At 53.0% G+C, this 27,204-nt stretch overlaps 1 protein-coding gene across 1 annotated transcript; it reads left to right on the top strand.

The window, feature by feature from the left end:
• Positions 1 to 1,475: 1,475 nt before the first annotated feature.
• LOC101282938 (chymosin-like) lies at positions 1,476 to 11,127 on the top strand. Its single transcript, XM_033431491.2, is given in 11 exon segments — positions 1,476 to 1,729; positions 2,556 to 2,586; positions 2,589 to 2,672; positions 3,672 to 3,790; positions 6,111 to 6,185; positions 6,187 to 6,256; positions 6,259 to 6,310; positions 8,406 to 8,519; positions 9,284 to 9,428; positions 10,024 to 10,122; positions 10,859 to 11,127. Coding segments are annotated over 11 exon segments (1,167 nt in total). The 5' UTR covers positions 1,476 to 1,489; the 3' UTR covers positions 10,997 to 11,127.
• The last annotated feature ends 16,077 nt before the right edge of the window (positions 11,128 to 27,204 follow it).

Raw genomic sequence — 27,204 nt, 5'->3', positions numbered from 1 at the left:
TGAATCCATCCCTGGGAAGCAGAATCCCTAAAAAAGAGGTCCAGTGTCTTTGACCAGTGGGGGCTGCTTGTGGTGGTCCTGAAAGTGGAGTTCTTCCAAGTGTCAGGCATCTGGTGGCCTCAGCACAGGCCTGGAGGCAGGAGTGGGTGGAAGTTTCATGGTGGCTGGAGCCTGTGTTCAGGGCCGCCATAGTGGGGCGGTGGACTGCCTTTGATGCGCGCTTGCCCTGAGGGAGGCTCTCTGGGTCTTGTGTTGTGATGGGACAGCTCAGCAGAGTTGCAGTTGCTAGTGTGGGAGTCGCCAGGCACTCAGCCAGTGGATCTCGTAGCCAGTGAGAACCAGAGCTGGAGAAAGCGGAAAGCACTGGGGGCTTGGACATGGGAAAGGGCAGCTGTGGGCTTGCTCCCAGGAGCTCAGTCCAGTCTCCTTCCTTTTGGGCTGAAGTTCTTTTCTATCATCAGAGACAAAGGCTGAGAAATGTCTCGAGAACCTTTCATTTATAGGTCAGGTCCCCGCTGATGTCACACCTGAGGGCTGGGGGTGGGAAGGCGCCAGACGAGAGACCATAACTCACATACGAGGTTGTTCCACGTGGGATCCATTTGGGACATGAGCAACATGAGAAAACCCGTTTTCTTTATGGGTCTTGAATCTGCTGCCATTTTATTACTCTCAGAGCACTTTCACACCTGTAGTCTCCAGTTGTCCTTAAAATAGGCCCACGGAGGAGGACCATGTGATTCTTAGAGCTGGGAGGGACATTGGGAACCATCACGCTCCAGTCCTTCAATCTGCAGGAGAGGAAACTAAGAGCCGGAGAGGTTAAACCACTCAGTTGGTCCACAGCAGGGCCCCGAGAAGGCTGGAAAGGAAGAGAGAATGCATTTTGCAGAGAAGAAGCTGGAGCTCTGCGGACTTTGGGGAGACCAGGTCTTGACCCAGCTTCTGCCGTCTTCCTTCTTGATTCTCTTCCTGCTGATCTGCCTCCATCACCCAACATCTAAATTCTAACCAAGTTCCCTGGGGACCACACTCTGTGCTGAAACCCTTGGAAGAATTTCCACCCACGTTAGGCTGCCCAGAGAGCAGAGAACAGGGGTTGGCAAAGGGTAGGAGCATTGTCATAGCGTTTTCCAGAGTGTGTGGGACACTGTTTTTCTCTCCAGACAGTATGGTTCTGGAGGGTAAGACTGTACCCTTTTCCCCATTGTGTCCCCTGTGCCCCATACGGTCCCCGGCACATAGTAGGTCTACAGTAAGAACTGGAGACTGAATGAGAATACGCTTAGTGTCTTTCAAACCTTGGAGTTGCAAAGCTCATTAGCGGCTTATAAAATACATCCACTGAGTCTCCACCAGCATTAAAAAAGAGAAAGGAGTAGGAAATGTCAGAGTGCATTGCATTTAGTAAGGGCTGGTGCGGATTTGTGAACTGTCGTAGAATGCAATTTTCACTTCGGGTTATGGTACAAGATTGGGGGGGTGGCTTATGGAGCCCAGAGCCTCTGGGCACTTCTCTGAGGCTGGGCAGCCCTGTGGAGATGCCCACCTCACCACTAATTCTTCCCCTTTCCTCAGGATCCCTCTGCACAAAGGCAAACCCCTGAGAAAGGCACTAAAGGAGCATGGGCTCCTAGAGGACTTCCTGCAGAAACACCAGTCTGCCGTCAGCAGCAAGTACTCCAGCTTCGGGGAGGTGGCCAGCGAGCCCCTGACCAGCTACCTGGATGTGAGTGGCTCTGCCTGCTTTCCCGTGATGATTCCCACACAGTGTGTTGGCTGCCCCCTGCCTCTTTCCTTCTTTCAGGAGTCATGGCACCCCGGGGGATGTGGGGCCGTCTCCCACCCCTCAGTATCTCCCAGGGGCCAGCAGGCCCTGTAAAACCAATCCCTGCACCTCAGACGACCTTCCTGCGGACAACATCCCTCGGGGGTACGTGGTCTGCTCCCAGATCCAACCTCATGCCTGCATTTCTGGGCCCAGGGAACCCATGTCTTGGGCTGGGCTTGGCACGGAGGGGGCAGCTGCCTGGGACATGGCAGGAGTGCCCCCTGTGCCCGCTTCCTTTTTGGAGACTGTCTCTCTCATCTGTCACTCTTGGCAGTAAACAACCTGCTGTTTTTCTCTTCTGTGCCCTCGTTTCCTTATCTAGGTCATCCCCATCCCCGCCCCGTCCCCAGTACTGACCCGAGAGGAGAGCGGGAAAGGAGGGGCGGCCAGGACAGCTTGGGTCTGGGGTCTGTACCTAGCTGGTGCCCCATCACTATGTCCCTGCCTCTGGCAGGGTGGCCCAGGCTCCCTACCAGACAGGGCTTACCTTTTGGTCCAGTGTATGCTTTGGGGGCTGATTCCGGCAGTGGATGTAGGGCTTGCGGGAGGGGCAAGACAAACATGGCTGGGGTCGGAGCTCAGCGTGGGGACTGGGGATGAAGAACCTCCCAGGGATCCTCCTTCCATTTCTTCCCTAGGTCTGTGGGCAGAAAGCATGGGGCCTACAGAACTGAACAGGCTCCGGGCCGAGCATCAACCCTCACCCAGTGCTGTCTGTCCTCAGAGTCAGTACTTTGGGAAGATCTACATTGGGCCCTGCCCCAGGAGTTCACTGTGGTGTTTGACACTGGCTCCTCCGACCTCTGGGTGCCCTCTGTCTACTGCAAGAGCGACGCCTGCCGTGAGTGACCCCCACCCCCTGCCCTGCCCACCCCTCTGCTCTGCCAGCCACGGTCAGGGTGGCTAGGGGTAAACATAGGGGGAAGGAGAGCTTGCTTGGACATGCCCAGCCTCACTCAACCCTTCCAAATGGCCAGAGACTGGGAAGGTGTGCAAATCACAGGCTGATGGATAAAGCAACAGTGAGAAATGAGGGGACTTTTTTCCTTTTTTTTTTGGCTCTATTAGGAGCCAAGGCAGACTCCTTACCCTCGCGGGTCCTCAGTTTTTCTTTCTGTAAAATGGGGCTACAACATGCCAGTGGGTCCTGGGAGAATGAAGTGAGAGGCACTGAGTAAACTTTTTTGTTGTTGTTGTTGTTTTTTGGCTGAGTGTTTTGGGTCTTCGTTGCTGTGAGCGGGCTTTCTCTAGTTGTGGTGTGTGGGCTTCTCATGGTGGTGGCTTCTCTTGTTGCGGAGCACGGGCTCTAGTTGCACGGGCTTCAGTAGCTGTGGCATGTAGGCCTAGTTGCTCAGAGGCATGTGGGATCTTCCCGGACCAGCGTGCGAACCCATGTCCCCTGAACTGGCAGGCGGACTCCTAACCACTCCACCAGGGAAGCCCCTGAGTAAACATTTAATATATGTAAATAGCTTATTTCTCCCACAATCCTGGGAGGTTGGTGCCCTTTTTATCCCCACTTACCAGGTGAGGAAACCAATGTTTAGTGAAGCAAAAAGAGTTGCGGGAAATTACGAAGCTGGTAGAAGCCGGTCCCGGGAAACCACAGGGATGGTTGTCTTCTTCCTTTTTTTTTGTTTGGGAGCTACGAAGGTAGCACTGGGGGTCAGAGAGTTGGGTTGAGCAGCAAGGAATAATTTTCTTGCTTATTTTCAGTGGAGAGAATCGTTAGTATTTAGACGATATCCTTACAAGACCTGGTGAAGATTCAGCTCCCACTGGCACTGTCGAGCGGTGAGAAGATGCTACAAGCCCCACTAACCCTGAGTCTGTGTTCCAGAAAATCACCAGCGCTTCGACCCAAGCATGTCGTCCACCTTCCAGAACCTGGGCAAACCCCTGTCCATCCAGTATGGCACGGGCAGCATGCAGGGCTTCCTGGGCTACGACACCGTCACTGTGAGTGGGGCTTGGGGCCAGCCAGCCAGCCCTCGCCTTCCCCTCGCACCAGCCACTCTCCCACCCAGAACCCCGGGCTCTGGGCTGTGCCACAGCTGGTGCCAAGAGCCCCTTTGGGTCCTGGCCCTGTTGGTGGCGCTGTGGGGGAGGACTCTGAGAGGGATTTTAGCCAGCAGCAGCTGTGGGGTGTCCCTCCCTCCCTTCCCCGTTTCCTTCCCATGTCAGTCCCCAGAGCCCCACCCGACGCGCTTCTCTGGGTCCGGTTTCCATCCTCCTAACCCTTTTCTCACTTGACCTGGCCATAGTGAGTCCTGAATCCTGAGTCTTTGCCAGTTCTGAGCTCTTCAGCGTCACCCGTGTGATCTCATTTTAAATTTAGTTCTTTCAACAGCCCTTTGAGGAAGGTATTCTCATCCCCATTGTTCAGACCCGAGGCTCAGATGAGCTGATAACTTGCCTGAAGTCGCACAGCTGGGGGACAATGGGAGCTGAGTGTCAGACCCACGTCTCCGACTCTCTGGGCTTGACCTCATTCTTGATCAGTCACAGAGCAGCATCTTCTTTCATGTCAGAGAGCATCTGTGCCCTCTGGGCAAGGGCTCCCCTTGCTCTTGTTCCTTTTTGGCTTCTGAAGTACTTAATACAGTGGCCAGCACATAGTAAGTTCCCAATACACGTTAACATCTTTCTTTTCGTCCTCATCCACCATCTAAGATTAAAACTGAAGCAGCATCCCTTGGTGCTCTTCCCCTTGATCTTCCTTTAGTTCTTCCCGGAGTCTGGCTGAAGTCTTTTCTACTTCAAGCCCAAAAGGACACAGCCCTTCTCTGCTGACAGCCCTCTCCTGAGCTGAGGAGTTGCCCTCCCAGCTCAGGCCTCCCCAGGAGTCAGCACCAGAGCCACTGGCTGAGGTGGCCCCGCAGACAGACGTCTGGAAGGCCGATTCCCCTGCCGAGGTTTTGCTATTTTCTGCTATTTTGGGTTCTGGGGGGAAATCCTGCATCTTCATGGAAGAGCTGGCCCTTGCTGTGGGCCTGAGCCGTGGTGCACCTTGCTGTCTTTGCTCACCCACCTTGGGCAGGGGGTGGGAGAGAGAGGCTCGGGGGCCAGGACCTCCCTCCCCCCTGCCACCCACAGAAGTCTCACATGAAGTGAGAATGAGTGGGGCACCCAAGGAAGAGAAAGATCAGTGTGGGTGGAGCAGGGTGAGCTAAGGAACCAGAGCATGAGGGGACTCTAGGACACAGGTTTCATCCTGAATACCTTCAGGAGCCTGTGGAGCAAGGGGTGACCTGAGGACGTCCACTCTCCATTTCGCTTTGGCTACCTGTGAGGAGGATGGGTTATAAGGGGACAGAGTAGAAGCAGGAGGCCTGGTGGGCCGCTGTGGGAGCTCAGAATAGGCTAGTGGACGCATCAGCCTTCCAGGGAAGCGGGCAGGTTGATAGGACACTTTGGGGTTAGCACTTCTTCGCAGAGTGCTGATAAAAGTTCACTGATCATACATTTAGTAAGTGCGCGATAAACGTTCAGCGTTCATATTCTTTAGTCTAAGCACTGCCTTGAGACGCAGGTGTTATTATTCCCTGTAACAGATGAGGAGATTGAGGCCCAGAGAGGTACTGGTCCAAGGTCACACAGCACACGACAGAGCAAGGATGCACAGTGGGATCTTTTATTCTTTTTTTTTTTTTTTTTTTGCGGTACGTGGGCCTCTCACTGCTGTGGCCTCTCCCGTTGTGGAGCACAGGCTCTGGACACGCAGGCTCAGCGGCCATGCCTCACGGGCCCAGCCGCTCCGCGGCATGTGGGATCTTCCCAGACCGGGACATGAACCCGCGTCCCCTGCATCGGCAGGCGGACTCCCAACCACTGCGCCACCAGGGAAGCCCCAGCGGGATCTTTTTCGATGCAAACCGCGTGCGTGTTCTTTCTGTCCATCATGCTGCTCCCACGGCTCTTCCCTGGGAGATGCCCTGGTGCAGCAGCTGATGGTAGGGCTTCAGGCTGGCAGAGGGCCTTGGAGCGTCCCTTGTTTTATGCCCTTCTTTGGGCTCACCCCCAACCTCTGCACCATGAGCACTGCTGTCCGTACCCCCAGCCATGCTCTCTCTTCCCCTGCCATCCAGTCCCCTGCCTCATCAGACCAGTTCCCTCAAAACCACAGCACAGAGCTGGGAAAGGAGGCTTTTCTCTCTTAAGCTCACATAACTACGCTGCCTAAAAGAGGGAGGGCGGGCTGGCAGAGCCTGACCCTCGACCTTTCCGGGTCCTCTGCCTGCAGGGCCCCCTGGTGGAGGTCACTCTGCCTTTCTTGCAGGTCTCCGACATTGTGGACCCCCAGCAGACTGTGGGCCTGAGCACCCAGGAACCTGGTGACGTCTTCACCTACTCCCGAGTTCGATGGGATCCTGGGGCTGGCCTACCCCTCCCTTGCCTCTGAGTACTAGGTCCCCGTGTTTGACAACATATGAACAGGCACCTGGTGGCCCAAGACCTGTTCTCGGTTTACATGGACAGGTAGGAGCTGCACCCAGCGTGGGCTGGACTTCCACATCCTGGCAGGGGCTGTCGGCTGAGGAGTGTCCACCCCTTGGGGACGCTGCAACACAAGGGTAGTCACCAGCAGCCAAGCAAACCTCTCCTTGCTTCCAGAGACATCCCACCTCCTGTCTAAAGGTCCCCAGCATGGTCACTGATGCAGCCAGAGTCCACTGGGCCAGAATTTGACTTTCATTTCTGGCATTTAAAAAAGGGAGACTGGGGCTTCCCTGGTGGTGCAGTGGTTGAGAGTCCGCCTGCCGATGCAGGGGATGCGGGTTCGTGCCCCAGTCCGGGAAGATCCCACATGCCACGGAGCGGCTGGGCCCGTGAGCCATGACCGCTGAGGCTGCGCGTCCGGAGCCTGTGCTCTGCAATGGGAGAGGCCATAACAGTGAGAGACCCGTGTACTGCAAAAAAAAAAATAAATAAATAAATAAAAGGAAGCCTGAATCCATCTCTGCATATGGGCTTTTAATCTCTTTTCTTCCAAAGCGGCAGGCCTCAGTAATCATTTATTGATGTCACGGAGACTCACAGATGTTTAGAGCAGGCTCTGAAGGAGTCCAACCTTCTCTTTTCAATATGCAGGGAACTGAGGCTTGGGCGGGATGGTCACCCTCAAACTGGTGGACGAGCCATGTCTGGGGCCCAGGGCTCCTGACTCCCAGTCCAGTGTTCCCCACTCCACCCGCCTGATGGGGCAACTCTGCTAGACAGAGGGGTGGGTGGCAGGACTGGCAGAAGGGAACCACACCCAGGAGAAGGAGCTGGGTAACCCAGGCAGGGGATAGATAGGTGCAGTCATTCATTCATTTACTCAGTAGATATTTATGGGTCCTTACTATGTGCAGGGGCTGTGCCAGGAGACGGGGATACATCAGCAAACAGGACAAACTGGGAGTCAACTTTTTAGCAGGGGACACGGACAACACACACATCGTAATTACGTATACAATTACGATGACAGTTGTGATAAGAGCACTCCCTGCAGGGGAGATCTGCATGTACTGAAGGCTTACTAGTAACAGGCAGCCCAGTCTGACAAGATATGTGTGTGGAGAGTGGCCAGGGGAAGCTTCGCTGAGGCCTGAGTGGGTGATATGCAGGTGAGGCAAAGGGATGGCACATTTTAAGCAGTGGGGCGGCATGTGTCAGAGCCCGGAGGTGGGACAGAGCTTGATGAGGCCAAGGAACAAGAGCTGCAGAGTGAGAAGAAGGTAACCCACAGTGTGCCGGTGTTTCCTGGCCATGAGACAGAGTCCCAGGAGGAGCAGAGAGGGTTTGGGCTGGGGTGGCAGTTGTTTTTTTTTTTTTTTAGAAGATGTTGGGGGTAGGAGTTTATTAATTAATTAATTACTTTTGGCTGTATTGGGTCTTCGTTTCTGTGCGAGGGCTTTCTCTAGTTGTGGCAAGCGGGGGCCACTCTTCATCGCGGTGCACGGGCCTCTCACTATCGTGGCCTCTCTTGCTGCGGAGCACAGGCTCCAGACGTGCAGGCTCAGTAGTTGTGGCTCACGGGCCCAGTTGTTCCGCGGCATGTGGGATCCTCCCAGACCAGGGCTCGAACCCGTGTCCCCTGCGTTAGCAGGCAGATTCTCAACCACTGCGCCACCAGGGAAGCCCTGGGGTGGCAGTTTTCATGCAGAGCATGTGGGACCTCATTGAAGATCCATTCTCCTACTCGAGGCCAAAGGACTGGGGGCCGAAAGCCTTGAGTGGTGGGGGTCAGGGACACAGTGGCCTGAGCAGAGCCTGACAGGCACGTGACCTCCTACTTCCTGACCTCCCCTCCCACAGTAATGGCCATGCTCTGGGCTCTAGTGCTGCCTCAGCCTGGGTGGGTGCTGCAGAGTTCAGAGAGAAAGGATGCTGCAGCTGATATCAAAGAAAAGCCCGGAGTACCGGGAAGGTGGGAGAGCTCATCTGAAGCCTCTGGGGTGGCGGTGGGTGTTGGGGGCAGGGAGGACAGTGCGGCAGGTTCTGCATCGCATCTAACCCTGCGTGGGGCTGGGCTACCTCCTCACAGAGCCCGGGTGTCGGAGTCCCACATCATGACTTTCCTTGGTTTCAGGAACGGCCAGGAGAGCATGCTCACACTGGGGGCCATTGACCCGTCCTACTACACAGGATCCCTGCACTGGGTGCCTGTGACCTTGCAGAAGTACTGGCAGTTCACCGTGGACAGGTGGGTGAGCGGCAGCTGTGGCCCCGCCAGAGGCTGTCTCCAGGTGTGGGGATGTGAGGGTCTAGGTGTCAGCCCGGTAGCTCGTAAGACCGTCACATTAACGTATGAATCAGATGCTCTAAGGCCAAGTGTCTTCGTCAGTGAGAATGCTGAACGTTCACTTACACTTTATAAATAAGACTAGCTGTGCTTATCCAGCACCACTACCTGCCAGGCGTTGTGCTGGGTGAGAATATGACTGCCTGGTTTAGTCCTCACTAGAGCCCTGTGGGGGTGGTGCTGTGATGATCCTCATTTTGTAATTTACTAACATCGACTTTGAACCTCACGACCATCCCTTGAGGAAATCAAGAACGGGGTGGTTAATGTACCCATTTTGTAGATAAGAAGCCTGAGTGAAAGAAGACTGGGGAATTTGCAGCAAATAAATGGCAGGAGAAAGCTTGAAGCCAGATCTTTGGGCAACCAGTGTGGTACTCATTCCACCCCTTAAAGCCTGTGACTTTGTTGTTTCCTTGAAGTTTCTGTCCCATAGAAGGTCAGGTGGCCTCCACTGAGTCACTGAGTTGGGAGAAAATGGTTTCGGGTCTTTTCTCTCAGTTCAGGAAGTTATGGGGGCTCCAGGAAGGAGCCCAAAGAAAAGGATCTGGGGTGGCTGGACTTCCTTCCTGCCAAGGATCCTGGCAGGGGAGGCTAGGAGGGACCCAGGGAGGGAGGGGTGGATGCCGGATGCTCTGCGAGGCCATCCTATTTCCCCTCTGCAGTGTCACAATCGGCGGTGTGGTGGTGGCCTGTGATGGTGGCTGTCAGGCCATCCTGGACACGGGCACCTCCATGCTGGTCGGGCCCAGCAGTGACATCCTTAACATCCAGATGGCCATCGGAGCCACACAGAACCAGTATGGTGAGGTGAGGCCAGACGCTTATCCCCACCTCCCCAGACCCCCCTGAAGAGGGAACCCCTTTGCACATGGAAGAAATGACAAAGGGAAATGTTGAGGGGCTTGGGATTCCCGCAGGGGTTGGGATTTCTCGGGAGGCATTCAAGATGGCCTCGCTTTTCTAGCTTTGGCTCACTTGCTGTTGGAGGTCCCATGTCTCGTGCAGTGGCTGCAATCTGACTTCCTGTCCGCAGGGAGGGTCCTACATCCCCGACTCACTGAGCTCTGCTGTGCCCTCTTGTCCCCCTCCACCCATGGGTCTCCCCTCTTCCTCCCTGACAGCTAAGTGCTCTCAGTGTCCTTGGGAGCTCTGGCTGGGCTTGGAGGGGAAATGTCGAGGCAAACAACTCCTTGTCTCGAGCTGGTGTCTGTCCCTGGGCTGGTCCCCATCGGTGTGACTCCTCTGAGGTCTAAGGACCTCCCTGGGGGTCCTCTGAGTAGCAGGTCCCTCCCCACTTCTTGGCTGCCGTGCAGAGGCAGAGGACCCACCTGGGACTTTCTCTGCTACTGGCAGTCAGATCACACCCACGGCCCTTCTAAGAGGACCTCCCTCTGGTCTTTAGTTTGACATCGACTGCGGCAGCCTGAGCAGCATGCCTACGGTGGTCTTTGAGATCAACAGCAGAATGTACCCACTGACCCCCTCCGCCTACACCAACCAGGTATGAGTCTCCGGAGAGGAAGCCTGGGCTCACCCAGCTCCCCTCCTGCCTCCTGGCAACTCAGCACATTGGTGATAAGTGGCATGGGCTAGATGGAGAGAGCAGGATGTGCATTTAGACCACCTGGCCTTTCGGAGTGGGGTCTGTGGTCCTTGGGCCTCATTTGTGGCTGTGGCAGCCTCATCTTGGGAGAAATGGTGCAGACAGGAAGGACCGAGCCCAGCGGCCTGAGGGAGGGTGGGATGGGACCACAGCCACCCATAGGAACCTCCATCCACTGCGCTAGCTTCTAAGCCCTGGGGCCTAGGGCTTTGTCTGGGATTTTTCTTGATAACCTGGGCTTTGTGGGGACCCAATCCTCATCTCTACTGCCCTGCTGGGTCAGCTTTGACCTAATCCTGAGCACCCCGAACTGCCACGGTCTTGGGTCCCCAGGCCTGTTCTGGCTGGTCACCAGGGCCGTAGGTGCTAAAAGCAGGAGGACGGGGGCGTGGGGAGGGCCAGTGAGGGGGAACCGGGAGGGGACCCACCAGGTGATCTTAGATCTGACACTTCATTTCTGAATGTCAACTTTTTCATCTGTTGAGTAGATGAATCTGATACTTGTTTGCTTAGCTCAGAAGGTGATTTCAAGGGTGAGAGGAAATAATAGATGAGAGAGTGATTGGGGGTGGGGTCCGGAGAGGCACAGCAACTGGGGTTGGGACCAGCTTCATGTCAGCCTTCCCTTTCCCAGGACCAGGGCTTCTGCACCAGTGGCTTCCAGGGTGAAAATAATTCCCAGCAGTGGATCCTGGGGGATGTCTTCATCCGGGAGTATTACAGCGTCTTTGACAGGGCCAACAACCGCGTGGGGCTGGCCAAGGCCGTCTGATTGCACCTCTGACCAAAAACCTCACTGTCCCCAAACACACGCACATACACACATGCACCCGCACGCATGCACACACACATGCACACACATAGGTGAGGTTTTTAAGCAGACGGTTCTCAATAAATACTACATCTCTGCAAAGCCTGGCTTCCTTTGGGGCTGAATCCCTGCACCGCTCTGGGGGTGGGATGTGACAGTCACGTGGTGTGTTCGGCAGAACGGGGACCACATGGGTAGGGGAGCACAGGGGACACTGTGGATGGATGGAGACTTTCACAAGGGAATTGGCCATTTCAAGTTCAGGTCAGGTTTTTAAAAGCAAGACCAGTCTTGCCTTCCTGTTTTCCTACTCCCCGTCTTTCTGGGGAAAGAGTGCAGTAAGGGAGACCTTTGCAGGATGAGACTTGTGCCCGGGGAACAAGGGCTTGAGGCCGGGCCGAGTAGAGAATATTGGCCTAGGGAGAGAATGGCTCTAGTTCTATTAAGACAAGGCCTTGACTGCCATTTGGAGAAGACATTAGTGGAACAGGCAGAGGGCTTCTGGGAAGATCTGAGGGTCCTGAGGTTGCTGTGGGGAAGAACCACAGCTCAGAGTCCCATCCTCAGTCTTAGAGGCTCCACACCTGACTCGCCAGCGCCTGAAAAGCAGCTACAGCACCGGAGCGGGCCCATGTCCACTGGCTCACAGAGGCAGACATGTCAAAGGTCAGCAAAGACCGCAGCTGTCAGTGAACAGACCACGCATGCTCACAGGTCCCTGCAGTCTTCTGAGGAGGGGAGAGGCCGCCGAATAAATACAAATATCAGGGGGTCAGAACAAGGGCCTCTAGGCAAAGGTAAGAGGCTTTTCTCAGTCATGCTACTTTGAGGTGCTGTGAGGGGCAGCTGACCAACCTCCTGGGGAGATTCCAGTGCTCGGTCACTTGGCAGGAGCTGTGCACGTTTGCTCCCTCGACCCTCCTTCCCTTCTCTGCACCCCTTCTTTTTTTTTTTTTTTTTTTTTTGCGGTACGCGGGCCTCTCACTGTTGTGGCCTCTCCCGTTGAGGAGCACAGGCTCCGGACACGCAGGCTTAGCGTCCATGGCTCATGGGCCCAGCCTCTCCGCGGCATGTGGGATCTTCCCAGACTAGGGCACGAACCTGTGTCCCCTGCATCGGCAGGCAGACTCTCAACCACTGCGCCACCAGGGAAGCCCCTGCACCCCTTCTTTTGACAGTCTTTTCCCTAAAGGGGACGGTACCATTGATCAGGCTTCACTTTTCTAAATCACAGACAATCTTGCCCCCAGGACAGTCACTAGGCTTTAAGTCACACCTTTATAGTAGCTGAACTCTCAGAAGGCCTTGGAAAGAGGTCTGGGACTGCATTATTATCTAGTCCCTGCCCTCACTATATCCTGACCACACGTGGCCTGCAAACAGCTGAGGGGCAGGTGAGTCACGTGGCATGTCTCAGAGCGCCTGAAGCTACAGGTGTGGCTGTGACACTTCACAAAGGAGGCTGTCCTTTAGGAAGGGGGCAGGGGGCTCCCACAGGAGCTGCGGATGGGGTCCTGCTGACGGGACCCTCTGGGGGCATCTCCTGGGGTCTTTCCCAGCCGTACCCGAGGACAAACAAGATGGGACCCAGGGTGGTGGAGATGCTGTGTCAGTGGCTTTCTTGTCTGCGGCTGAGCAGCCGGTGCTGGCCGTGGAGGGAACTGGGGACCTCTGGTAGGGAAGAAGCGGGGCTGCACCGTGGTGGGTGACGTGGGGGAGGAAGGGCTCAGGCGGCAGCCCTGGGGAGCTGAGGGGTCTGGGGTGGGTTTGGGCAGAGGACACAGGAGGATGTTCTGGGACTTCAAGGGCAGAGGGCAGCATTGGTGCTTCAGCCTGACGGGGTCGGGGAGGCGAGTGTGGTGCTGAGTAAGGTCTGGCACCAGGCACTTCTTAAAATCTAAGACCAATTCTGCCTATTTGCCAAGAATGAGACAGAACTGGGCCACTTTCATTATTTTTAGGCTTCCTGTAGATTAAAAAAAAGCCAAACAGGCTCACAAAAATTGTGTTATATTTCAGTGGTTTTCCCTTAACAAATTGCATCTTAAACATCCAGGCCTCAGTTGGAGGTAATGTAGAAAGTCATCGTATTTATGTGATGACTTTCCTAAATGGGTAGCTTGGACCAAATGGTCCCCCACCGCACCCACTGCCCACCTGGCCCGGGTGGAGACCCTTGTCCCGAGGGGGCAGCGCCCTCTGGGTCTCATGGGCCATGGCAGCCTCACAGTCTGCTCCTGGGATTTCTCCTAGCTGTAGAGAAAGGCCTGCTTGGAACGTTCTCCACAGTCCTACCCTTTGTCCAACGTTTAAGTGTCCTTCAAATCTCCCTTCAGTCCAGACCTCTTTAGGATCTCCTGACCAGGCCCGGTTTGGTGCCCTCCTGTGGCCCTGCCGGGCCCAGCCCTTTCCCTGGGGTACACTTGGTATTTTTATTTTCTTGTCTGTCTCCCTCACGGACAGTGGGCTCCCTGAGGACAGACACTGTGTACCTCTCTTTGATATCTTGGAGGCCTAACTCATGGAATGCCCCTATCAGGTATTGTTGCATGAATGAGTGAATGAATGGACAAATGACTCACTCGTCCTGACCAGTCATACTGCTCACTGCTGGTCTCCTCTTTCCTCCCCATCTTCACAACCGCCCGCCCTCACTGCACATTCAGGCCTGCTCTCTACCTTTTCCCTCCCATTGTGAGCCTGGGGAACGGCTCAGCACGTGCTGGGAGGACACTGAAGGGGAGAGAAGGGGCCAAGCTGTCTGCAGGGTTTTAAGTTTCTGCCAAGGGGCCCACACCAGGCTCTGAAGCAGGCCCAGATCACTGGGGTATCTGCATGGGGATAAAGGAGTCTTGGAAGGGGGCACATCTACCATTTCCTGGTGAAGATGCCAAACTGGACGCCAGTGAGGAGCTGTGATGCTGGGAGAGACCTGGCTGACTCACTACCAGGTCTCCTACCTGCGCTGTCTGCTGGCGAGAACCAGGGCCTGGCGGGGCAGCTGAGGAAGTCTCAGCGGCCATTCACGTCCACCCTCTATGTAGTAGCTGCCATCTGTCTGCTACCGTGGCCACACCCAGTACCCTGCAGGGCTGGCCCCTGGGCCTTTGCTCATGCCGCTCCCTTTGCCTGTTTTCTCCTTTCCACTCTCTCTGACCTGTGAGCTGTTCCTCACCCTTCAAGACCAGCTTTCAGTGTCCTCTGAGGTGACACCCACCCTGCACCAGACTGCTGCCTCCCAGCTTCCTAACTGCTCGGCAGGGATCTTTAAAACAGCGTTTATCTCGCCTTTGTTATTCACTGACATGTTGGTCTCTCTGCTAGAGTCCCCCATGGACAGCACAGCATTTTTACTCTCTGAATCTTCAGTGCCCAGGGAAATTCCTGGCACCCTGTGGAGGCTGAGAAAGAGCCCAAGGGTGGCTTATGCCTTGTGATATGAGTGGGCAAGTCTCTGACCCTGTGGCATGAATCATAAGTGTTGAAAAACAGGGGCTGTCTCTCTCTCTCTCTCTCTCTCTCTCTCTCTGACACACACACACACACACACACACACACACACACACACACACACACACACACACACACACACACACACACACACACACGAGTCTCCAGGTCTCCTACCAGTCCCTGCCCCGGCCCTGGCCCTGAGTACACACAGGCAGAGGCCTCAGGCCTAGAGCCCTATTTTCAGTTCCTCTCCCTCCTTGTCACTCATTTTCCTGCCAGTTCTTCTCTTGCTAATGAGAGGAAGCTTTGGCCAGAGAGAAGCTTTGGAAAGGAAGGAAAGTCTTTGAAATGGAAATGTTATGACAAAATGATGGATTGTTTTCTGGGCTGTGCAGTTTGTTTCTTGCTTGCAGCAGCAGAAGGGGAGAATATCTCTGCACCGGGAATGGTGGAGGTTGCCCACGCCAGGAAGCCCTTGACAGCAGGAAATGCAAGTGAAACACACAAAAAGCAGGAAGCCGGTGATGGGAAGGTAGGGCGAGGGAAAGCCCCAGGCAGGCAGAGGAACATGGCCTGGATGCTGCCCAGTAGCTCTGGTTGGAGCTGCGGCCCCCGATGGGCCAGGGTGGGCAGCAGCTTCCTGCTGAGGCCAGAAGAAACATCTGGTGTAGCCTTCGGCCATGGCCACACCTACCAGCCTGCGGGGCTGGCCTCTGGGCCTTTGCTCGAGCTGTCCCCTCCATGTGATGTCCCTTTCCACTTTCTCTGACCTGTGAGCTGCTCTTCATCCTTTAAGACCAGCTTAAATGTGCCCTCCTCTGAGAAGCCCCCTTACTGCCCATGATGCCCGCCTCACCCAGACCCTCCAAATGGCAGGAATACTCGCTGGCTGACCCCTGGCCACTCGGTTTACTTGAGGTTAATTAGAATTGTCACCTGTCTTGTTTATTAAAAAATATGTTTTGAGTACCTACTGGGTGTGAAGCTCTGCTCTATTCACCGTGTCCCTCAGTGAACACAGCACATGGAACCTCCACCCTCATGGAACTCTGTGGGGGGCACAGACTGTGGAAACAAGAAGTGTGTAAACTGCATAGCAGGTTGGACGGCTTTGAAACCGATAGGTGTCGTTTCAGGGGGCTCCAGGAGCACCGTCCTTTATGTCTCAGGGCAGAAAGAATTGAGTGAGAGGCAAAGTGATAGATACGTGATTTATTAGGATAGGACGCTTGTGAGGCTTACAAGCGGGCAGGCGAGCGTTGTGCTGCCCTGAGTGCTTAGTGGGTTCCATTTTTATAATCAGAAGAAGACAGGGGAAGGGGAGAAGACCTTCTTTGTCTTTCTTGAGCAGATGTCACGTTTCCATAAATGATTGTTTTTTTGTGTGTGTGCCCACCAAGGGGCAGGTTGTAGGCCTTATTCTCCACTATTGTTTTACTGTTTTTAGGGCATTGTGCAAAGAGCATGTCCTAGGGGTCAAAGAGCATGTTTTGGGGGTCATTAACTTATTGAGCTCACTGGGCGGGCTATAGGTCTCATGCTACCATTGTTTTGTTGTTTTATTGTTTTGGAGCATGTCTCGTGCCTCTGTTGCATGATTTTGTGCTAATCAAGTTAGCTTGATTTTGCTGTTAAGCGAGCCAATCTGTCTCTGATGTTAAGTGACCAGTTCTACTTTATGAGACAAGCAAGCCCACATCGTTTCAGGATTTTCCCATGACTCTCTGGAGTGACCATTCATCTTCCTGTGGTCTCCCAAAGCCCCTTGAAGTTCCCTCTCTATCTAAAATTCCCTAATGGGGTCTCTAAGCTGACTATTTGATCATCCTACTCAATCCCTATCAGTTTGAAGCTCCAGGGGAGGAAGTAGAGCCGGGTGAGATGATGCAGTGCTGCGGGGAACACGCTTGCTCTAAAGTGAGGTGAGAAGGGTAGGCTCCATGAGAAAGTGATGTTTGAGCAAAGACATGCAAGAGGTGGGAAGGCATGTGGATATGAGAGAGGCACGAGCATTATAGGTAGAAGGAACAGTGTGTGAAGATTAATCAGCCCTTAACCAATAGAAGTTGCTGGTAGATAAATAAGGATACATTATTTTTTGCTCATGCCTCTTATGTTTCTAAAGAGATGACCCTGTCTTTGAGGGCAATAATCATGTCTCAATCCTTTTGTATCCTTCATAGCACTTATGTGTTTGGCACAGAGCAATTGTTCAGAAGATGTTTGTTGAAAAAATAAACACTCCAAACTGTCCTCTAAACGCTTAAGAGCGTGAGGCAGCTAAGCACTTGTCCTGGAGCGCCCTCTAGTGACCGAATCTCAAAAGCCAACTTTGTATACATTCTTTTGTATCTGGCAAGATTCCTCATCACCCCAGGCCAACCAAACAATAGAATTCACTCAGTGCCTACTATGTACAGGGCACGATGCCAGCTTCTGCAGGAGGCACTGACTCACAGGAGGTGTGGTCCCTGCCCTCAAACCCCTCGCTCACAGGACCTCTCGCTGGTTAGCCTTTCCCTTCTCAGTCTTTGCTTTTTGGGATCCTCCATCTCCATCTTTCTGGATCATCTGTCATACCAGAATTACATTTTGAGCTACAGCTGGCAGGTGAGGATGTGCCGAGTGTGTGCCTGAGGGGCTTGGGGGCGGTGTTAGCCCTTCCAGGTCGGCCGAACAGCCCTCCACGCCAAGGAGTTCCAGCTCCAGGGAGCTTGGTGAGCAGCGGGGACCTGCTGCACGAGATACTCCCTGGAGTCGGGCTGGGGCTGGTAAGATGCAGACCAAAGTTGTCTCCCCATTCTGGCTTGTGGAGTTGTGCCTCCTTTTTGGAGACTGCTCCCTTCGCACCTCGTCTGGGCGAAAATAAAGTTCCCTCGGAGGTGCTGGGCCTCCCCCGTTTTGTCCTTGTCTACCCCTCTGGCTCGGACCACAAAACCTAAGAGTCTCTTTCTTTCCCAGGGCCCCCTCTAGCATTGAGACCAGAATAGCTGTGTCCTTGAAGCTTTATTTTTAGGGCCCGTGAGAGGCATCAAGGAGCTTCCTGGGTAGGGGCAGCCACACCTCCTGCAGCTTTGGACTGTGACCTGGGAAGTCCTGTAAGCCAGGCCCTCCCGTGGGAGCATCAGATCTCAGCCAAGTTTCCCAAATCAACTCCCTGGGGGGCATTTCTCATCAAGAGAGTCATGCATAAGCAGTGGAGTGGACTGTCGGCAAACTGGCTGTCCGATACCTAGGCTTGTGGCCCTGGGACTCCCAGGGTCACCCTGGTGGCCAGTTTCTTGACCTCAGCTCCTAAGACAAAGAGGCAGGCAGGCCTAAGCTGGAGGGATGCTGGGGCCAGAGCTCTAGTGCCTGCACCTGCGGCACTGGTGGGTTTGGAAAATATGCAAAGAATAGAGAATCTCGAAGCACTTTCCTGAGTCCATTTCCAGGGAGTCCCAGACACAGACCAGTTAGGGAGAGAAGCTGGGATCTGAGAAGCTTCAGGACTGAGAGACCTATTGACAGGCTAGGGTAGAAGGTGACATATGGATATTCTAGTCATTGGTGGGCTATGGATTTGGACTGTATTTGAAGGATTTATTTAGACACAAGAGGAAGAGGAAGGGCTTTCTGCCACCCACAGGGTGCTCCCTTGCAAAGTTCACTGGGCACTTGTGCATGTGTCTCCCTGGCCTCTTTGTCTCCTCTGACCACTCAGACCTCTGCGTCTTCTTTGCCTTGAGAAGTGTCTTAATCCGGTAGGGCTGCCATAACAAAATACCACAGACTGGGTGGTTTAAACAACAGAAATTTATTTCTCTTGGTTCTGGAGGCTGGAAGTCCAAGATCAACTTGTCAGCAGGGTGGGTTTCTCCTGGGTCCCCTGTCCTTGATTTGCAGATGAGATGGCCACCTTCTTGCTATGTCCTCACACGGCCTTTCCTCTGTGCCTGCACATTCCTGGGTATTTCTTCCTCTTCGTATAAGGACACCAGTCGTATTTGATTAGGACCCCACTCTTAGGACCTCATTTAACCTTAATTGCCTCTTTAAAGGCCCTGTCTCCAAATACAGTCACAATGGGGGTTAGGGCTTCAACATACAGATTTTGGAGTGACACAGTTCAGTCCATAACATGTGGCATCCTGAAGGGGTGTCCTCCCTTCCCCACTGTGTCTGTCAGCCCAGCATCACCCAGCTGCTCATCTGTCCTTCCCCATCCAGTCTTGAAAAGTAAATACCGACCCCCTTCCTGGGCAGCGGGGAGGCTAAAGCTGCCTTGCCTGCTTGGAAACACTGCAGCTCCTTCTGGAACGGGTCAGGCCTCGAGGGGGTACAAGTACTAGGTGGGATTCAGCATGTCTCCCCGAACAGGGGCAGAAGGACACTGAAAAATCCCTTGCCCCACTGGAGGTTCCTGAGCTAGAGAGGTGAAAGAGGGTGACACAGGGGACTGTGGCCTTTCCCACGCAGCTGGCGGCCCTGGCCTGAGGTCTGGGACAAATATTCTGGGAATTTGCCTGGGCCTTGTCAAAGTGAACGCTCTCTTACTTTCTCATTAAATATTTATGTAACATACCTAGTACTAGGTGCTAAAGCCAGGGTGGTGAGCAGAACACAACCTTCACCCTCTTAGAGCTTTGTAGGGGTGCCAATTACCAGGAACTTTATGATGGTGAGATTTATTGGGAGAGACTGTGTTTTAGAATTTAAATACTCTGTCCCATTGTTCTTTCAATTGATTGCAGTGTCCTAAAAAACCTGGTAATTCCAAAATCAAACTCCATCTGCCAGACTGTTTCTTAGGCCAATGAGTGTCCCAGTTTTTAGTCTAGAAGGTATGGTCCCCATTCAGCCTGTGCTTCAGAGCCCCTGAGGTAGAGCATGTCTTTGCATGGAGGAAAGGGGAGCAAGCCTGGCACCTTGAAACCTCACCCACTCAGCTGCTCTTGCAGCATGCCCTACGCTGGCTTATGGAAGCCCTTCCCTCCCTGGGGCAGCCTATGACCAGCTCCCTCCGCTCTGCTACTCCTGGTGGGCCACCTGGACTTCACCAGCCTCTGGAAAGGGCCCCAGATGAGGTGTCATTTTTATAGTCCCAACAGGTTTCGAGAGAGGATCTGAGAGCTAAAGCCAGAGGGCAGCCGAGAGCTGTGACGTGATGGGGACATCTGGGAAGGGGGAGTTGCTGCAGGCTGCTCCCGCAGAGGCTCCGCAGGGCTCGGGGGCCCAAACTGGGCCTGGCGGGCTGGGGAAGAGGCACCGCCTCTAGGATTTGCCTTGAAGCTTTCGGCAGGTTTGACTGTCTCCTTAGATCCATTGGTGGGCAGCCCCCAGCGTCTAAGACCCTGAGAGCAGATGACTCTCACGTCAGGCCTCCTGGCACTGCAGAAGATGTCTGGGGGGGAGGGGTGGGGGGGTGCCCTAAAGGCTGTGACTTCAGTCTTTGATGAAATAAGAACTGATCCTCCAGGGTGGGCCTGGTTCAGAGGCTGTCTCGCTGGAGAGCAGAGGCTGGACCTTGCTGGCAAGTCACCTCTTCTTCGGGGGTCTCTGATCATCACTGCTGCCATCACCACGTGTTCCCCAGTTAAAGGTGCTGCTCCCTTTAACTCTCTGGCTCAGGTAGGGGTACACGGCTCTAGTGCACAGGCTCTGGATGACACAAAGTGGAGTAAACAAGAGTGACATATCCCCAGGTGGTCGGGTTTGAGAGCTGTGTGTTGACGCACTCTATCTCCTGGCTGATTTCTTTGTAACAGATACCAACTGCGTTAGTTGTCTATTGCTGTTGCTACAAATTAGCACAAATTTAGTGGCTTGAAACAATACAAATGTATTATCTCATAGTTCTGGAGGTTGGAAATCCGAAATTGGTCTCAGTGGGCTACAATTAAGGTGTCAGGAGAGCTGCCTTCTTTCAGGGAGCTCTAGGGAGAATTGATTTCCTCGCCTTTTCCAGTTACTAGGCTGCCTGAATTCCTTGGCTCATGGCCTCGTCACTTCAACCTCTGCTTCTGTTGGCACATCTCCTGACTCTGACCTCCTGCCTCCCTCTTATAAGGACCCTTGTGGGTCCCACCTAACCCAGGATCACCTCTCCCACCTCGAGATCCTTAACTTAGTCACATCTGCAAAACTCCTATTGCCATGTTTTGTTTTGTTTTTAAATTTTATTTATTTTTGGCTGCGTTGGGTCTTTGTTGCTTCACGTGGGCTTTCTCTAGTTGCGGCGAGCAGGGGTCACTCTTCATTGCAGTGCATGGGCTTCTCATTGTGGTGGCTTCTCTTGTTGTGGAGCACGGGTTCTAGGCACGCAGGTTCAGTAGTTGTGGCTCGCGGGCTCAGTAGTTGTGGCACACGGGCGTAGTTGCTCCGCGGCATATGGGATCTTCCCGGACCAGGGTTCGAACCCATGTCCCCTGCATTGGCCGGCAGATTCTTAACCACTGTGCCACCAGGGAAGTCCCCCTATTGCCATGTTAAAGTAACATATTCAAAGGTTTCAGGAAATAAGATGTGGACATCTTTGGGGACCATTATTCTGCCTCCATGTTATCTTATTGCCATCTGCCCTGAAGCTCATGTCCAGATAGTTTCCCTCCTTGAGGTCTAGATATAAGAAAGGGAGGTTGTTGTAGAGGCAGGGGCACCCTCCACCTGCCCAAGACCTTCCTCCTTGGAAGACTGACAACGAGAATCCAGTTCCTTCAGAGAATACCTTGCCTCGTCCACACTGGGTGACCTTTCTCTATGGCTGCTGCAGGAGCAGTTCATTAGAATACCATCAAGTACTCCCAAAATCAGCACCCCTGCCCCCCAAATCATAGCAGGATAATCTCCTTACAAAAACTCAGAGAGCCAAGGACTGAAGCTAAGACATCGCAGCTGGACACTTGTTCCTCAAAATCCCATGCCCCATCCACCAAGCCTGCTGTTTTCTTTACTAAGAATTGTTTCTATGAAAGGAAGGAGAATATTGGCATATGGATATCTAAGTTGGGGAGAGGGTACCACTGTAGGGGAAGGGAAGAAACTACCTCCAGAACCTCGAACTGCCAATGCCATTGTGTCCTCCTGAGGTCCCAGGGCTGGTACCTGAGTCCAGGTGGGGCTTAGACTTGATTCCAAGTCCTCAGGGAGTATCTGTTCACCAAAGTCAAGAGACTGGAGAAGATGGAACTGCCCTGACACTAAGTTTTAGAGAAATAAATTGAAATGCTTTCTTCTTACTGTACATTGTAATTGTGTGGAACTTCTTTCACTTGAAGTGGTACTGTCTTGATAGAGAAACAAGTTTTTAAAAGTTTAGATAAAATTGAGGATGTCAGACTGGGTTCAGCTCCAACCTTGCCATTCATTAGGCCATGTGATCATGACATTTCTGGGCCTCAGTTTTCTCAGCTGTAAAATGGGAACACGTAAGAACTACTCACTGAGGGGCTTCTCTGGTGGCACAGTGGTTATGAATCTGCCTGCCAATGCAGGGGACGTGGGTTTGAGCCCTGGTCCAGGAAGATCCCACATGCTGCGGAGCAAATAAGCCTGCAAGCCACAACTACTGAGCCCATGTGCCACAACTACGGAAGCCTGAGCACCTAGAGCCCGTGCTCCGTAACAAAAGAAGCCACTGCAGTGAGAAGCCCGCATGCAGCAACGAAGTGTAGCCCCCCGCTCACCACAACTAAAGAAAGCCCGTGCTCAGCGACGAAGACCCAAATGCAGCCAAAGGAAAAAAAAATTAATTAATTAAAAAAAGAAAGAACTACCCACCAAGGACAGTAATAAGGAAAAAGTAAGATAGTGAATGTGAAAGTGCCTTGTACAAAGGGATATGCCATGAAGAATGTTATTATTAAAGGAATGTAAGCATGCTGGGAAGCATTTAACACCTGGGAGTTTGGGGGCCAGGAGGACAGTTATACCTTTAGACAGCCAGTACCTTGGTGGCAGAGAACTGGGCTGACTGGCCCAAGAGTCATCTGGATGTGGGAGACCTTATATTTTCATGTGGTTTCTATTCCCTTATGCTCCTCTCATTCTAATCATCCCTCCCCTGGTCTAGCTCCACTTTGGCAAATGAGAAAATATCCTATGAAATGCTTTACCCTGTGTGATTGACAGCCTTCCAAAATTGTCTCCAATAAACCCTGCTTCCATGTATTCACACTCTTGTGTAATCCCTCCTCTTGAGTGTGGGCTGGATTTAGTGGATCGCTTGTAACAAACACCTGAAAGTGATGGGGTATCAGTTCCGAGGCAGAATTGCAAAGACGGTGGATCACGCCTTGCTTGTGCCCTCTCCTGCCTCTCACCTGCTCGCTCTGAGGAAGTAGATTGCCTTTTCGTCAGCTGCCCTAGGAAGAGGTGCACAAGTGAAGGAACTGAGGGCGACCTGCGGCCAACAGCCGGAGAGGAATTGTCCCCCTCGGTCCAGCAGTCCTGGAGAAACCAAGTCTTGCCAACGAGCACATGAGTGAGCTTGGAAGCAGATCCCTTCCCCCACTTGAGCCTTAAGGTGACTGCTGCCACATTGGCTGACACCTGGTTGCAGCCTCATGAGAGACCCTGAGGCAGTGGGCCCAGCTAAGCTGCGCCTGGGTTCCTGACCCACAGAAACCATGAAATAATAAATGCATATTGTTTTAAACTGCTAAATTTGGGGGTAATTTGTTATGTGGCAATAGATAGCCATGTAAAGTGTCATTCAACACTAAAGAATCAGTGTCATTACACTTCTAGTTTAGTAAATACAACCGAACATTGTATTTCGGCTGGCATTGTATTCCTGTGCCAGGAACATAGTACTGGGGCTTCTCAGGCTATGGAGATGAACCAGGCAAGAGCCTGCTCCCCAGGAGCTCACAGCGGAGGAGGGAGTAGGCATGGAATGGGCAAGGAGGGGGTGGGGGCGAGGCAGAGGAGACATCAGAACAAGCTGCCTGGAGGGAGGGGTGTTTGGAGTGGCCTGAAATGATAGAAGGTAAAGCTAGACCCGGAGAGGGTGAGTGGCCTCAAGTCGCACAGCTAATCCACACAGATCCGCTGGGCTGCACAGGCAGCACAGAGCATGGGTCTCCCCACATTTTCTGGGCAAATGGAACACAACCCAGACAAAGGAATAAGGTGCTGCTAAAGAAAAAAATAACTGCTCTTGCAGAGTTTTGTTTCCTGGGGGAGTGGGGCAGAATTACAGGGTATGGTTGTGGGAAGAATGGGACATTGACAGAGCTTGGGTCCCCCGCTCCAGGTGCGACAACAGAGGCAGAGCAAGGGTGTGTAAGTCTTCCCGCCAGAAACGTCTTTTATGTCAGGCTGCCCCGCGTTGCCTTCGTCTCTGTCCTGTGCCCTTTCCAGGGCCCCCGGGGTGTTCCTGCCTCCCTCCTCCTTCCCTCCCCCCAGCCCAGGATTCTTCTCGTTCCCTGGAAAAGGGCTCAGGGATATTGTGTCGGAGGCAGAGTCAGGTCTGCAGGGTGTGTGCGTGTGTGCGTGTGCGTGTGCGTGCGTGTGCGTGTGTGTGTGTGTGTGTGCGCGTGTGTGGAAGTAATTCTTGATCTCAGGGGTCCTGCGAGGCAGGAACCAAGCCATTGAGAAACTCCAAAACATGACTCAAGTAGTTTAGGAAAAAGCTTCATTTTACAAGTCACTAGTGGGAGCTGTTTCCAGAACCTACTCAGGCATTCTGCTGATTGCAAATCTACTGGCTTGAGGAACTCCGGACGGGGTAGGCGCTCACCCTCAGGGGACTCGCCAAGCGCTCCCAGCACCCCTCGCCTGACTGCCTTCCGCCGCTCTCCTTCCCACCCACTCCTCACCTGTCCCACCTTCACTGCTCCTGACCCCCACTGCTCAGCCTGAGGAGGCAGCGGCAGGGACGGAGGGGGAAGGTCAAGGTTGCTGTCTGGGAACGTTTCTCCTACTCTTCACTTTAATCCCTGACACAGTGTGAGGGGCAACTCTGCAGTGGGGTGGCCTCTGTTCCCATGGCAGGTAGTGGGCTCCACGGAGGGAGGGTGCATGGTGTTGTAGGGCCCACACAGACTCTGGTATCAGGGCTAGTGGCTGCTGCTTTTCCTCGCTGTGTGACTTTGGGCATGTGACTTAACCTCTCTGAACCAGTTTCCTCATTTGTAAAGAAAACTGGGAGGGGAGATCAAAATTATTATGGGGTATTGTGCCCCCCCTCCCAAAGGATATGTTGGAGTCCTAACCCCCAGGATCTCAGAATGTGACCTTATTTGGAGATAGCTCTTTACAGAGGTCATCAAGTTAAAACAGGTCATTAGGTGGGCCCTAATCTAGCCTCCAGAACTGTGAGACCATAAGTTTCTGATGTGTAAGCCACCCAGTTTGAGGTACTTTGTTATGGCAGCCCTGGTAAACTGATACAGTCATACTCACCAGAAGACGCAGAACAAACATCTGGCCTACAGGAAAGACTAATCCCCACGGGGTAGAAGGAAGGGGCTCCTTCTCCTTTCCTGCCCCCATTTTCTTCCAGAGCAAACGTTCCTTGTCTGACAAGCCGTGCTCTGTGAGACCCTGCTCGGGGGAGGCAGCTGTGGTGTCAGGTGTCAGGGGGAGGCCACAGGCTCAGGTCCCCGCCCACCAAAGAGTAGACGGTGACACCTGGGACAAGTCATTGAACTTTTCGGAATCTCAGTTTCATCAACTCTAAAGTGAGGCAAATATCCAAACCTCCTCGACTACTTTGAAGGGTTATTGTGAGGCTCAAGTGAGATAATCACGTGTATGGAATCATTTTATAACCCCCCTCAGCATTAATTACTACTGTGGTTATTCCTGGCATAAGGAGGAATTCTGAAGACACAGCAAGGTGTCATAGGGGAGCATGGAAGGAGGCATCCCTGCTTTGTGGGAAAATGCGATACTGTCCAAGGATCCCACAGAGGCAGAAGCCAGAGGCTTGCTCAGGAGTGTTCCGAGTGCTGTGCCACCCTGAGCTCAGGTATGCTGTCACCAAGTGGCAACAGGAATCCTGCCTATGTTTTGAAACATTTTTTGAGATCTCATGGAGGGGAGGGGTGTGGGGCAGAAATCTACTAATTATTTAGTGCCAGTTCTATGAAGGGGGCTTTGTAGTCGACATCTCACTTAATTCTCTTGAAGAATTACCCCTAATAACCCCAACTTATAGTTGAAAGGATTGAGTCTCAGGGAGTTTGAGCAACCTGGACTTGTAATGTAAGGAGCCTGGGCTCCTTACACATCCTGACTTTCCAGATGCAACACGGCCATTTCTGCTTGTGGTTCCCCAGCAAGTAAAGTGCTCCAAGACTACTTAACTTAAAAAAAGCACCCATCTGTCATTACACACTTGAGCATTTCATTTACAGATGATGTTTTTGAGAAAATTATAACAAACCTCAAGATATCTGAACACCTTTTTCCTTTACAAGGAACTATTTTTAGTCTTAGCTTTTCCCCTCTTTTTTTGCCCCTTTATCCAGTTTCAAAGAGTTGCAGCTCTTTGTTCTTTCTACTCACTTATTTAAGCTTTTTAAAAAATGCCTCTTCCATTACCAACATGCTAGACTTCCGGCCCCGGCCAAAAACCTTCCCTTCCCCTCAGTGCCTCTCTGTCACCCCAAAGAAGAGAAAGAGAGACACACGCCTGGCCTCTCTCTCCACCTCCTGCAGTGAGGTCCTCATTCTCTCTAAGATAAGGCCAGATGAGCCTCTTTTGGAAAACGCAAAACCCTGTTTTCCCCTCTCTCCACTCAAAGGGAAGCATCTTGGTACTCGATCCTTCAGAACTGGAAGGGAACATCACTCTCCTTTTGCTCTCTCTGGCAAGAGAATTCTCCAGGACTAGAATTTGTGTCAGTGCTGGCAGGACTGCCCTCCTGGGCTTCAGATTCTTTCCCACTTGAATGTGCCGACACTTCTAATGGAGTGGAACGCCTTGGGGGAGACTGAGCTATGGTTTTAGGCTCTCCTTTGTAGGCTCCATCCCAGGACTGGTTAGGGGGTGGGCTCATGTGGGCTTGGTGCCCCTTGAGTCTGAAGGGGCCAGGGACTGAGAGGGGTGGCTGGCTTTTCACTCACAGGGAGAGCTCAGAAAGATGATGTTTTATCAGGAGGCACAGGCCTCAGACCCATCCTCAGGGAGGGTGTGGATTTCTGGCTCTTCTGAGAAGGCTGTTTCCACTCCCTGAGGGCAGAGACCCCTCTCAGTCTCTGTAACCCCAGAGCCTTTTTTGGTGTCTGGTTCATAGCAGGGATGGGGTGAATGTTGGAGGAGAGAGAGAGCATGCTGTCTACATGCCTAAGAAAGTGAACCGGGCACATGGTGGGTGTTCATTTTCTTCTCCTGCTTGGAATCTCAGAAAACAGAGAATTCAGGCCCTGAACAGAAGATTCTGTGTCAAGAAATTACTTCAGCCCAAACTCTCCAAGTAAATGGGTCATGATGATTATCATTTGGGGGAATCAGGGGCCTCTCAGTCCGCCCTCCTGTGGCCTCAGTTCTGCCTTGGATGTCCCTTTCTCTTCTTCCTTTCCTCCCTTGATTTGTTGAGCATCTATTATGCACCAGGCACTGTGTTGGGATGTTAACCTTAAAAAGGCACAGGCCCTTGAAGGGTTTACCACCTGCGGGGGAGTTTTGATCTTAGGCTTCAGCCATCTCCTCCTACTTTGTAGCGTGTTTTACCTTTTGGTAAGGAATTTCATATATTATCTTATTGAATTCTCACAATAGCCTTGGG

The sequence above is a fragment of the Orcinus orca genome, chromosome 1, assembly GCF_937001465.1.
Source record: "Orcinus orca chromosome 1, mOrcOrc1.1, whole genome shotgun sequence".
NCBI lineage: Eukaryota > Metazoa > Chordata > Mammalia > Artiodactyla > Delphinidae > Orcinus > Orcinus orca.
Note: the sequence above shows the minus strand (reverse complement) of the source record. Positions and strands in the feature narration are given on the sequence as shown.